Raw genomic sequence first — 12,276 nt, forward strand, 5'->3', positions numbered from 1 at the left:
TCTGTTATAAAACTGAAAATTTAAGACATATTATCTTAAATTGTTATTTTAAGCTTTTTGCAATGTCTAATAAAAAGATAAGAAATTTTCATAGTCTGACTAAAGATATATTGTATTTGTAAAACTAAAACACTTTCCCTTTTTAAGGTACATTTAGTTTGCAAAATGAAACACTACTCTTTTTATTCTTGCAATGTGTAGTATAGGTAATCTGAAGATAAGCTTTCTTTTTTCTTGTCTTTTAAAGTGATGAACTTTTAAATCAGTTTGTTTGTGTTTCTGTAATTTATTAATATATTGTGTTTGATTTTGGTTCATTCAATAGATATTTGACCCTAACCACTGGTAAGATAGCAACAAAAAGACAAGGTTCTTACTTTCATAGAGTTTATATTCTAGTATGGGAGCTGGGTAAAAATAAAAGATAATTTTAGGTGCTTATCAATGTCATGAAGAAAATGAAGCAGATAAATGAGAGAAAGAATCATAGGGGGTGAGTGCATGGCTAAAGCAGTATTAGATATGAGGACATGATATAATGAAAAGGAACTTCCAGGAGATAGTGAAGGACAGGGAAGACTGGCGTGCTACAGTGCATGAGTCGGACATGACTTAGCGACTAAACAACAACAACAACAACCGTGCTTTGAATTTTACTGTATGTGCATTGGGAGACCTCTGGAGAATTTCAAGCAAAGGAGTGATCTGATCTATGTTTTTAAAGGCCTTTCTGGCTTACTGGGGCAAGAGTAGCAGTAAAGTAGCTTCACATAGGAGACTATTACAATAATGCAGGGGAAAATTTGACTTTAAAGTGGTAGCAGAGGAAATGAAAAGAAGTAGTAATGTACTTTAGATAAAATTTACAAGTTGAAATGGTAAGACTTGTTAAAAAATTGGATATTGTGGGTAAGAGATCAAAAGTTCTTCCTTGGACATGTTAAACTTGTAATGACTGTTAGACCTGCCAGTGGAGAAGTAGGAAGATGGAAAGTGCTGGGGAGAAAGAGAGAAGTCACATGTTCAAAGTGGTCATAACAGGCTTCCCAGGTGTCTCAGTGGTAAAGAATCCTCCTGCCAAGCAGGAGACCTGGGTTTGATCCCTGGCTTGGGAAGATCCCCTGGAGAAGGAAATGGCAATCAACTCCAGTGTTCTTGCCTGAGAAGTCCTATGGAAGAAGAGCCTGGCAGACTACAGTACATGGGGTCACAAAGAGACGGACACAATTTAGCGACTAAACCACCATAGGTCTTTATAACGTGGTGAGAACATGAAAGAGGTACAGACAAAAGCACAGTGCAGTGGAGGCAAACCTATATTCCTTGAAGGAGGATAGTTTAGAATCTCCTTTTGAAACCTCGTGAAAAGTTAAAATGCAAAACTAAATAGTTCAAGAATTCTTACTCAGGAGCCATGCCATAAATTCAGAACTAGTTGTGTCATGTAAGTGGTTAAAAAGTGCAAGAAATTATTGAGTTCTAAGAAACAGCATAGGTTTAATAGGAAGACTGTGACTTTGGAGTCATAGACATATTTTGGAATCATAACTTGCCATTTGCTAATTGTATGGCCTTGGTCTCTCTAAGTATCAGTTAACTCATTTATGAAGTGGGAATACTAAATAAATCTTCCATGAAGGATTGTTGAGAATTATGTTTATAAGTTATCCTATCAGATATTATATATACCCAAGAAATATAATAATACTTTATATTGTTTTTCTTGAACAATTCATCCTAAGTAAGAAATTGCTTATAATTTTAATTATAATAAACAGTTCTCTCTCACTTCCACCTCTCTCTCTTTCTCTCTCTCAAAGCTGTCTATGCCTGCTTTCATCAAAAATGGTTAAACCGTTTGAGACTCAGTCCATTGTTACAAAGAACCACTGTCCTAGAACCTGCCTCAGTAACTTCTATGTAAAAGAGCCAACTGAAGTGGAACTAAGAATTCAAACTTCCATACCAGGCTAGAATAAGTAATCAGGAGAACTATGATCATAAATAGAAAATTGGAACAAGGATAGAAATCCAGTGTAAGGATAAATAGGCCTTTTTATGATGATGAATATAATTTATTTTGGCAAAAGATAGCATAGTTTCTATAAAGAGAAACCTGCTTTGTGGACTTAACTCCAAAAGGATGTGGTAGGACAGTGGAGATAAGCTCATTTGGGAGCCAGAGTTCTGTTTTTCGAAACTTTGCATTCCTATGGCACTTGGTTCTTTGCACATAATTATTATACATAGGCACATAATTATTCTACATATAATAACCATTGACAAAGTGAATTTTTGTACATTCTGGCAATGTTTCCTATAGGAGTATGTCTTTATGTGAGTTAAATTTTGAAAAATAGATTATAACTTGGTCACTTTAGTAATAAAGTCATATTTTTTATCATTATATAAGAATGGTTCTAGATTCTAAAAATATGTAGTAAAATAATTCTTAGAATTAAATACTTGTATGTAAAATCAGTTTCTAAAACAGAAAGTTTCAGTTGAATTGGTGTGTTTAAATTCATCAAAACATGTATTTTTATAAAAATTATTTTCTAATATTCAAGATTTCAGTAATTCAGGAGACTAGTATTAGGTTGAATTCTTTTACATTGCTATTTATTTTCCTTTTGTTATTGTTGCCTTGTTCCTTTTTTAATATTTTAATTTTATTGGAGTATAGTTGATTTACAATATTGTGTTAGTTTTAGGTGTGCACCAAAGTGATTCAGTTATACATCTATTCATTCTTTTTTGGATTCTTCTCTTATATAGGTTATCACAGAATATTGAATAGTGTTCCCTGTGCTATACAATATGTCTTTGTTGGTTATCTGTCTTATATATTGTAGTGTGTGTATGTTTATTCCAAACTCCTGATTTATCCCTCCCCTTCACATTTCCCCTTTGGCAGCTGTAAGTTTATTTTCAATATCTGTAAATCTGTTTCTGCTTTGTAAATAAGTTCGTTTGTATCCTTTTAAAACTAGATTCCTCATATGAGTGATAGCATATGATATTTGTCTTTCTCTGTCTGACTAACTTAGTTCGATAATCTTGAGGTCCGTTCATGTTGCTGCAAATGGCATTATTTCATTCTTTTTTATGGTTGAATAATAGTCCATTGTATATATGTACCACATCTTTATCATTCTTCTCTCAGTGGGCATTTAGGTTGCTTCCATGTCTTGGCTATTGTAAATAGTGCTGCAGTGAACATTCGGATGAGTGTATCCTTTTGGAGTTTGGTTTTCACCAGATATATGCTCAGGAGTGGGATTGATGGATCATATGGTAGTTATTTATTTACTTTTTTATGGAACTTCCATACTGTTCTCCTTAGTGGTTATACCAATTTATATTCTGAGCGACAGTGTAGGAGAGTTTCCTATTCTCCTTACCCTACTCCAGCATTTATTGTTTGTGAACTTTTTGTTATGGCTATTCTGACTGGTATGAGGTGTTACTTCATTGTGGTTTTGATTTGCGTTTCTCTGATAATTAATGATGCTGAGTATCTTTTCATGTGCTTTTTTGGTCATCTGCATGTCTTCTTTGGAAAAACATCTCTTTAGATCTTCTGCCCATTTTTTTGAGTGGGTGTTTTTTTTTTTTTAACATAGAGCTGCATGGGCTGTTTGTATATTTTTGAGATTAATTCCTTGTCAGTTGCTTTGTTTACAGGTATTTTCTCCCAGCCTGTGGGTTGTCTTTTTGTTTTGTTTATGGCTTCCTTTGCTGTGCAAAAGGTTTTGAGTTTAATTAGGCCTCATTTGTTTATTTTCATTACTCTGAGAGATGGATCAAAAATGATATTGCTGGACTTCCCTGGCAGTCCAGTGGTTAAGACTCTATGTTTCCAATGCTTGGGGGCACAGGTTCAATCCTAAGATTCCATATGCTGTGTGATGCAGCCAAAAAAAAAAGATATTGCTACGATTTATGTCAAGGAGTGTTTTGCCTATGTTTTCCTCTAAAAGGTTTTTGTTTTTTTTAATCTTATGGCCACCCCACACAGAATGTGGGACCTTATTTTCCCCACCAGGGATCAAACTTGTACCCCTTGCATTGGAAGTGCAGATTTTCAACGACTAGACTGCCAGGAAAGTCCCCTAAGACTTCTTAGTATCTGGTCTTACATTTAGGTCTTTAATCCATTTTGAGTTTATTTTTGTGTATGGTGTTAGAGAGTTTTTTAATTTCATTCTTTTACGTGTAGCTATCCAGTTTCCGCAGCACCACTTATTGAAGAGACTATCTTTTCTCCGTTGTATATTCTTGCCTCTCTTGTCATAGATTAAATGACCATAGGTGCATGAGTTTATTTCTGGGCTTTCTATCCTATTCCATTGATCTAGATTTCTGTTTTTGTGCCATTACTGTATTGTCTTGATTACTGTATCTTTGCAGTAGAGTCTGAAATCAGAGAGTCTGACTCCTCCAGACTCCATTTTTCTTTCTCGAGATTGCCTTAGCTTTTCAGGGTCTTTTGTGTTTCCATACAAATTTTAAAGTTTTTTGCTCTGGTTCTTTGAAAATTATCTAGTATTAGGTTTCAATTCTTTTATATATATATATTTTTAATGTGAGCTTTAAGCTCTATTGTAATTTTTTTTCCTAAGAAGGGACAACTGTAAATTTGTTTTTCCTTTTTATATCGATGTGGTGATTTAACTAAAAATTGACAATATAGAAATATTATTTTCTCATACATATTTTAACAGTTTTAAGTTCTGTCAAATAAATAATATGTTCTTCTCTGGACTTCAAAATAGCTCAGTAGTTGAAATTCAATGAAGGTTGTATGTTGTAGAGCAGATACAACTTTTTAAGTTTTAGGTGATTAATATGTAGAACAATGTTAGCAGCAATTTAATTTCATCAATTTATATCATTGTTTTATTAATACTTAGCTATCTGGTCCTTTAAAAGAAAAACATGCATTTTGGCTGCCTATTGTAAATTTGTGTGAATAAAAATGTAAAAACATAAATAAATTTCTCTTTTGTTTTGTGAGGCTAGAAGGTCCAGCTTAAAAAACGTGTCCGACCTTTTTGTGATGGGAGGAGCTCTTGTTTTAGAATCTGCAGCTCTCTTGCACTGGCTAGAGAGGGAGGGTTATGGACCTCTAGGAATGACCGGAATATCCATGGGAGGACACGTAAGCATTTTCATTTCTGCTTATATTTAATTGTGGTTATGTTTATAAGATCTAGGGAATCACGCATGGTAATGGATTTATGGCGTGTCGTCTGTGGGCATCTCACAGTAGACCCATGCCAGAGAAAACTGCAGCTTCAAACTATTGCCCGGTCTCCTTACCTGTGGGCTGTGAGCACTGAAAAGGGTTGTAAAGTGGGTGGAAGGTCTAGGGAATCTAATTATTTACAAATTCACTTTAGGGACTTCCCTGGAGGTCCTGTGGTTAAGACTTCATGCTTCCAGTGCAGGGGTGTGGGTTTGATCCCTGGTCAGGGAACTAATGCTGCATGGTATGGCCAAAAGAAAACACTTTAGGTATAGAACTAATTTTACTTTTGGTGAAAGCAGAAACAGATTTTTTTTTTTTAATATTTCTTCTTATTTATTTATTTTATTTAGCTTCTCTAGGTCTTAATTGCAGCACACAGCATCTTTTAGTTGCAGCATATGGAATCTAGTTCCCTGAACAGGGATACAACCTGGGTTCCTGCATTGAGAGTGCAGAGTCCCAGTCACTGGACCACCAGGGAAATCCTGCAGGAACATATTCTAAACTTTTATCCCAATTATTAAATAATGATTTTTTTGTGATTTGTAGAGATACTGATTTTACTACTTACTTCACAGCTATATTTCAGGTATTAGATTTCATATTTTATTCAAAGTTGATAATAAAAATTAGCTTTTCAAATCTCAACTATAAATGCCTTATTTTACTGTTAAATTGCTGAAGATAGCTGATTTGCAAAACACTTTTCGATTATCTCTTCCCTCCATCCCCATACCATCAACCTATTTTACCTTTGCTTTCTAGAGTGTACAGTCTCCTCATTGTTTTCTCCATTTAGTCTTTTCTCTCCTCAATCTTTTTCTTAAGAGCTTTTTCTCACACTATAGTGTAGTCTTCCTAAATCTGTTCTCTGCTCTCTCCTGCTTAAAACCTGCCAAAGGTTTTACTATGCAGCTGGCGCTAGCTGTGCATCCCTCTAGTGCCCCCTCACTCCTTATCACCTAGCTAGATAGCAGCTTGCCTCTCCGCTTCCAGGTTAGAAGCTTCCAGGTGGGAAGCTCTTCCTGATTCCCAGACCACACTTCACTTCTCAGTAACATGTATTTATTTCTTTGCACTGTGATTGCTTGTCTAGCAGTCCATTTTCTCTGTAAAGCAGTTGATTCAGTGAGGGCCAGGAACATGACCCTCTGGCTCATTTCCTGGACATAACAATCATCCAGTATGTTTATATCTATATCTATAGATACATACATATTCTTTATAATTCATTTGAATAATTATAAGATAGAGTTTAAAAACTTACTCAAATTCAAAGCAATTACGAAAGGCTGAAACTGATAAAATTGGCTTCAAAAACTCAAATTTGAAACAACTAAAGACAGTGAAACTGAAGGGTGGGAAATAATTTATTTTCCTATCTAGTACTGTTTCCATTTTTATGACCTAAGTCGGAGTGTTATAACTTATCACCTGGACTACTACCTATTAACTGGTTTCCCTACCTCAAATCTCACCCTCTCTAATCAATCTTATAAAATACTGTTTAGCTTCATTGAATCAATTCTTTGACAATAACGCTACTTTGTTCTGGTCTCTTTATTAATTCCCCGTTATCTATGAAACAAAGGAACCTCTAATCTGATCCTGATCAAGCTTTCTAGCCCTACCTGTCTGCCTACTCCTCTGGATACATGTGCCCTATTGACCAGCCTAACTGAAGTATATTGGCTGTTTCCCCACCAGACCCTGTATTTCTCACCATCTGCCTTTCATCATACCGTCTTCTTTATATAGAAGACAAGACCCCATCTATCTTTTCCCCTAAAAGACTCAGCTATTTCATGAAGCCTTCTGTGATTCCTCTAGCCAAAAATAACATTTCACTTCTCTAAACATATTACATCATTTTATATCAGCTATATAATCTGCTTTGTAGTTCACCAAATTCTTGACATCTTTCAGTCAACCTCAAAGGTCTGAGATTTTTAGTTACGATCTTGCTCCACCTGAGCAGGTCACTTAAGTAATCAATGTGCTTAGCCTACTGCCCAGGATCTACATCCCAGCATGTTTGCTCTTTATTTACCCAGTAGAAAGTAGGTTTCTGTGAAGGGTCTTAAGATACTTAAAATTTCCTAATATACTTTATTGGTTTTTTAGGGGGCATTTATATGTCATTGTTGAGTTTATGATCTGGGGAATTTGGAGAGGTTGCTAGACATTCTCATGAGTGTTTAATAGACTTTGTGTTCATGTCTTATCTCACCAACTGCTATACAAAATACTTTTTTTTAATTGGAAGATAATTACTTTACAATATTGTGATTGCTTCCACCATACATCTAACATGAATCAGCCATAGGTATATATTTGTCCCCTTTCTCTTAAACCTCCCTCCCACCTCCCTCCCCATCCCACTCCCAAAGTACTTGTTAATATTAAATATTTTTCATTTAATGACTGTGAACTTTAAACCAAATCTCTCTGTGTTATGTTACAGATGGCTTCCTTAGCAGTATCCAACTGGCCTAAGCCCATGCCATTGATTCCATGTCTGTCTTGGTCCACAGCATCTGGGGTCTTCACTACGGTAATTTAATTGCAGTTAATATTTAGATAGCTATATATAACTAAACATAATAGCTTTCAGGGTTCCCAAAATCACCCCCAGGTTTGGTGATTCACTGGAAGGAATCACAGGACTCAATATATAGTCATATTCACAACTAAAACATATTGCAGCAAAAGGATTCACTATAAAATCAGCCAAGGAAAAAGGCACACAGGGTACAGTCCAGAAGAAACCAAGCATAAGCTTCCAAAGGAGTCTCTCAGAATGTGTTTAATTCCTTCAGCAGTGAGTTATGACAATAGGTGCAAATTGTTGTCCATCAGTGAAACTCAGCCTTGAAGTCCGGGGTTTATATCAGAGGTCAGAGTTCTTAGGTAGTCTCAGCCTCACGTACTAAAATTCCAGAAGGAAATCAGGTGTTTAATAGAAACTGCATTATTTGTATAAGCAGTTTAGGCCCAGTGACCCATATCATTTTGGAAGTTTTACATCAGGGTAAAGAACTATTGTTTACTAGTTAAATTACCAGACTCTAGTTAAGGTCCAAACTTACAAGTAGGCTCGTCCAGAGATAGGAAATCTCAAGCCTGCTTTGTTAATTTTTTTTCTGCACAGTAAGAATAATCAAACTATTGGACAACATGCTTCACAGATGTGATCTGATCTTAATTTAGTTTGTTATTTCAGGGCGTGCTAAGTAAATCAATTAATTGGAGGGAACTAGAAAAGCAGTATTATACACAGACAGTTTATGAAGAAGAAATTATTCACATGCTTGAATACTGTGGAGTAAGTATTTTTAACTTTTGCATAACATAGGGGGGTGGATTTTGACCATGGTTAATGATTCAGATTTTTAAAAAGAATTGCAGATTTTTTTTTTTAGTATATATCTTTTTTTCTTTCTTTTTTTGACCGTGCTGCACGACTTGTGAGACTTTGGTTCCCTGACCAGGGATTGAACCCAGGCCCTCAGCAGTGAGAGCACAGAGTCCTAACCACAATCATGCAAAGCTAATGTATAGCTTACTACGTTTATTACATGGCTAATGCATTTGTAATGGGTTAAGAATAGAACTTGACCACCCAGCTCAGCACTTAGCACCCAACCCAAAAACCGCTTTCATGTGTCCTAATCAAAAGGCCCTCCTCCCTCTACTATTTATTTATCATCATCCTGATTTTTATAGTAATTACTTCCGTTTTTAAGATAATTTAATTGTCCAAATACGAATTCCTAGATACTTCAGTTCTTTTATTTGATGTGTCTTTTAAGTATCTTTAATCTATAAATTCTTCTTCATTTCCTTTCTTTTCATTATAATTTATCTGTTGAAGAACTTGGGCTATTTACCTGTAGAGTTTCTCACAGCCGAGATTTTTGTTTATATTCTCATGTATATTCCTCCATATTCTTTGTTAAGAGTATAGGAAGCAGGTAACGTCTGGCTGCTCTTTCCTCTGGTATAAGCAGCCATTGATGCTTAGTGCCTATGTCTGTTACATTGACGGTTGCAAAATGCTGATACTCTAATTCTGTCATTTTTTTTTCATTTATTAATTTAAATACTTTTATTTTAAAAAGTCACTTCCTTTGCTAATTATTTGGTTGTCTCATAGTTCAGTTCATATTGTTGTTATTTAGTCACTAAGTCCCATCTGACTCTTTTGCAACCCCTGCCAGGCTCCTCTGTCCATGAGCTTTCCCAAGCAAGAATACTGGAGTGGGTTGCCATTTCCTTCTCTAAGGGATTTTCCTGACCCTGGGATGGAACCCAAGTCTCCTACATTGGCACACAGATTCTTTGCCCCTGAGCCATGAGGGAAGCCCTCAGTTCATATAGGAAAAGCTTAATTCTTTTCCTTAATTTACCAATTTTCAGGGAAATGAATTGCTTCCTGATTACTCTCCTAAAGTAACCAATTCTTTTTTCTTTTCATGAATTTTAAAGTTTTGCACATTCAGTTTGAAAGTTACTGATAATCTGGGTGAGTTGGGAGTCGGGGAGGCTGGTGGGACCCACTGCAGAGGCTTTGCCCCAATGTCAGCTGAGGCAGCCATGGTGCATTGCAAGGAGTGGCGGGGACCATGCTGCTTCTCACACACACCCCCCATGTGAGCCCCAGGTGGAGGGAGGGTCAGCTGAGTGTGGCCCCAGGGGCTGGATGCAGGTGGGATGGAGGTGGGGGCTGAGGAGGGGGTCGGTGAGGAAGGGTGAGTGAGTGAAGGGGAAACACCATTATGGAGGAAAAATGCAGATGGCTTCAGGTGCCATGCTGGTCTAGTCTGGAGATCAAACCCAGTCTCAGTCCCTTTTGGAAGGAAGAATATTCCTTAAAGAAATAATATTTATTCCTCCAAGCATGAGCTTGGAATCTGAAATTGAGGTACATAACATAACAGAATTTAAGCCTTATCTCAGAAGTGTATGGTAGAGCTAAAGAAGACAACCAACCAAGGGTCACCTGAAAATGTGACTGGCTAATAATCCCAGGACAAAATTAGAGACTACTCAAGTTTCCCTCCTGGCCTAGACAGTAAAGAATATGCCTGAAATGCAGGAGACCCAGGTTCGATCCCTGGGTGGGAACGATCCCTTGGAGAAGGAAGTGGCAACCCACTCCAGTATTCTTGCCTGGAGAATTCCATGGACAGAGGAGCCTGGTGGGCTACAGTGCATGAGGTCGCAAAGAATCAGACACAACTGAGTGACTAACACTTTCACTCAAACATAAGGCCTCTACAAAGATGTTTGATGTACAGGCCTGGGCTGAGTATGTTGTGGAATATGCTTGCAAAAGATCCACATGGCTTCCTTACAACAGTTATTTTAGTCCTTACTCCATTGTTTCTGGAAAGTGCTGCACTGGCTTAGAAATTGGTGAGGATGATTGAGGTCAAGGAAAAATGTCAAGAAAATATTTCAAAGTTAAAGGACTGAAAAAGGATTGACAGATAGAAGGGGAGTTTGGGGGAGAATGGATACATATGCATGTATAATTGAGTCCCTTCACTGTTCACCTGAAGCTATTACAACATTGTTAATCGGCTATACCTCAGTGCAAAATAAAAAATTAAAAAAAAAAATAAAAAAGGATTGAAGGAATGAACAGGCTCTGTAATCAGAGGAAAATTGTTTGGAAAATTATGCTGCTTTGCTGCTGCTGCTGCTAAGTCACATCTGTCGTGTCCGACTCTGTGCAACCCCACAGACGGCAGCCCACCAGGCTCCTCCATCCCTGAGATTCTCCAGGCAAGAACACTGGAGTGGGTTGCCATTTCCTTCTCCAATGCACGAAAGTGAAAAGTGAAAGTGAAGTCTCTCAGTCGTGTCCAACTCTTAGTGACCCCATGGACTGCAGCCCACCAGGCTCCTCCGTCCCTGGGATTCTCCAGGCAAGAACACTGGAGTGGGTCACCTTCTCCATATGCAGCTTTAGGAAGACCCATTAAAGTTTCTTTTCAGATCTTATGACAGTATTATTTAGTAAACAAAGTCTGAGAACATGGAAGAATCATGTTCTCATCTGTACTGTATCAACTTTTAGGTTTCATATAGAACTTTGTTGACAGTTAATGTAAATTGATATTTATTATGCTATGGATTCTTTTTAACTGACTTAGTCATTTGCCATTTGCAGCTTCTGTATTAAAATGAATACATCCTGTGGAGAAAAATGGCTTTAGATTATGAACTCTGTTCAAATAATGGGTTAAAATGAGGTCCTGTTCTAGACAAAGGAGATTAAGAATGTCAAAATCAGAATTGTCCTGAGGTGAAATGCATGCTTTGGCTTAAAAGAGATATAGTGTATTAATTACATCTTTTATCATTATTGCTTATTTCTTGGAATGGAATCATTTCTGGCTCCCTCAAACCAAATTAATATTTATTAAATGAGTACTTATTTTCTGTATTTTTCTCATCTTAGCTTTTGAGATACTTATAATTACCAGACATTCTACATTCTTAAAAATTTTCAGGATGGGGAACACACGTACACCCATGGCTGATTCATGTCAATGTATGGCAAAAACCACTACAATATTGTAAAGTAATTAGCCCCCAATTAAAATAAATAAATTTTTAAAAAAATCTAATTTTATAAAGCATTCTCTTATTATCTTCACTATGTAGACTACTACTTACAGGATATAACCATTTTTGTACTTATGAACACTGCCATTTTCTTAGAGGTGACTTGAGTAGAGTAGTACAACATCAATATAAAATGTACTCTTTTAGGGGAATTATCTAGCAATCTAGTGGTTAGGACTCCACGCTTCCTCTGCAGGGGGCCCAGGTTCCATTCATGGTCTGGGAGCTAAGATCCTGTAAAACACACTGTGTGGGGGAAAAAAAAAAAATTAAGTGTAAGTGAAATTGAACATGTTTATAAGTTTAAGAGCAATTTGTATTTCATTTTTTGTGACCTTTATGGCATATCCTTTGCTTATTTTATTCACATCTAACTCTTAATCAAT

At 36.5% G+C, this 12,276-nt stretch overlaps 1 protein-coding gene, 1 long non-coding RNA gene and 1 other non-coding gene across 5 annotated transcripts in view; 2 read left to right on the plus strand and 1 right to left on the minus strand.

The window, feature by feature from the left end:
- ABHD18 (abhydrolase domain containing 18) overlaps positions 1–12,276 on the plus strand; it is a 39,546-nt gene that overhangs the window by 20,278 nt on the left and 6,992 nt on the right. For 2 of the 3 annotated variants that reach the window (XM_081538207.1, XM_081538209.1), the window contains exons 8-10: positions 5,026–5,164; positions 7,719–7,808; positions 8,478–8,579. In XM_081538207.1, the coding sequence (XP_081394333.1) occupies positions 5,026–5,164; positions 7,719–7,808; positions 8,478–8,579 (331 nt within the window). The remainder of the gene's footprint in view (positions 1–5,025; positions 5,165–7,718; positions 7,809–8,477; positions 8,580–12,276) is intronic. The other variant, XM_081538210.1, reaches the window with a different exon arrangement.
- Positions 1,729–12,159, minus strand: LOC145525382 (uncharacterized). Its single transcript, XR_014068160.1, has 2 exons — positions 10,413–12,159; positions 1,729–2,879 (listed from the first exon to the last, which is right to left on the minus strand). It is a non-coding gene; the product is annotated as an uncharacterized LOC145525382 (long non-coding RNA).
- LOC145528075 (small nucleolar RNA SNORA42/SNORA80 family) lies at positions 5,228–5,361 on the plus strand. The gene has a single exon (XR_014070147.1). It is a non-coding gene; the product is annotated as a small nucleolar RNA SNORA42/SNORA80 family (small nucleolar RNA).

The sequence above is a fragment of the Giraffa tippelskirchi genome, chromosome 11, assembly GCF_054371585.1.
Source record: "Giraffa tippelskirchi isolate mGirTip1 chromosome 11, T2T-mGirTip1v1.2.pri, whole genome shotgun sequence".
NCBI classification, from domain to species: domain Eukaryota; kingdom Metazoa; phylum Chordata; class Mammalia; order Artiodactyla; family Giraffidae; genus Giraffa; species Giraffa tippelskirchi.